Source organism: Phalaenopsis equestris, unplaced genomic scaffold (genome assembly GCF_001263595.1).
Source record: "Phalaenopsis equestris unplaced genomic scaffold, ASM126359v1 Scaffold000355, whole genome shotgun sequence".
NCBI lineage: Eukaryota > Viridiplantae > Streptophyta > Magnoliopsida > Asparagales > Orchidaceae > Phalaenopsis > Phalaenopsis equestris.
In genome coordinates this window covers 10,569-11,247 of record NW_018164797.1, presented here as the reverse complement: position 1 = coordinate 11,247, position 679 = coordinate 10,569, and the positions used below count along the sequence as shown (strand labels likewise).

The 679-nt window shown below is 42.1% G+C and overlaps 1 protein-coding gene across 1 annotated transcript in view; it reads right to left on the bottom strand.

Annotated features, from left to right (window-relative positions):
- LOC110026181 (peroxidase 17-like) overlaps window positions 1-679 on the bottom strand; it is a 4,949-nt gene that overhangs the window by 412 nt on the left and 3,858 nt on the right. The window contains 2 exon segments of the mRNA XM_020727034.1: window position 1; window positions 3-241. The exon segment at window position 1 is cut by the window's left edge and continues 412 nt beyond it. Coding sequence (XP_020582693.1) covers window position 1; window positions 3-241 — 240 coding nt within the window.

Below are 679 nucleotides of genomic sequence, written 5' to 3'. Positions count from 1 at the left end.
GTCGGCGGGTGCCGGATTGATTGTAGAGGCGGGAGAGGACGGAGAAGCAGCGGCCCATGCCGATGGAGTGGGAGCCGGAGAGGGCGACGAGGTCGGTGATGGAGAGGTTGAAGCGGTGGAAGAGGTGGATGAGGGAGGTGGCGTTGGCTCTAGGGCTCGGCATTATGTTGTCTGAGGATTCTTGGCTGGCGCTTAGGCTGTCTTTCCGGCCGAGTTTCACTTCCCAGTTGGGACCTCCGCTCTGTTGGAATGGAAGAATTATTACGTGCATATAAGATGGGTATGTGAATTTCTTGATATTTTTACTTTTATTGATTGTATTGATACCATCAATACAGTCAAAATACAATCAAATCAGCTCAGCCTAATCTTATTTAAAGTCTAATGAATTGTTTGTTCTTATTTTGGAGGATTTACATATATATGACTAGGGGTGTAAATGCTTGTGTTCGGCTCGTTTATATTTCGAGCTCAAACAAGAATTTCTTGATATTTTTACTTGTATTGATTGTATTGATACAATCAATACAGTTAAGATACAATCAAATCAGCTCAGGCTAATCTTATTTGAAGTTTAATGAATTGTTTATTCTTATTTTGGAGGATTTACATATATATGTCTAGGGGTGTAAACGAGCCGAACATAGGCTCAGCTCGTGTTCGGCTCGTTTATATTTCG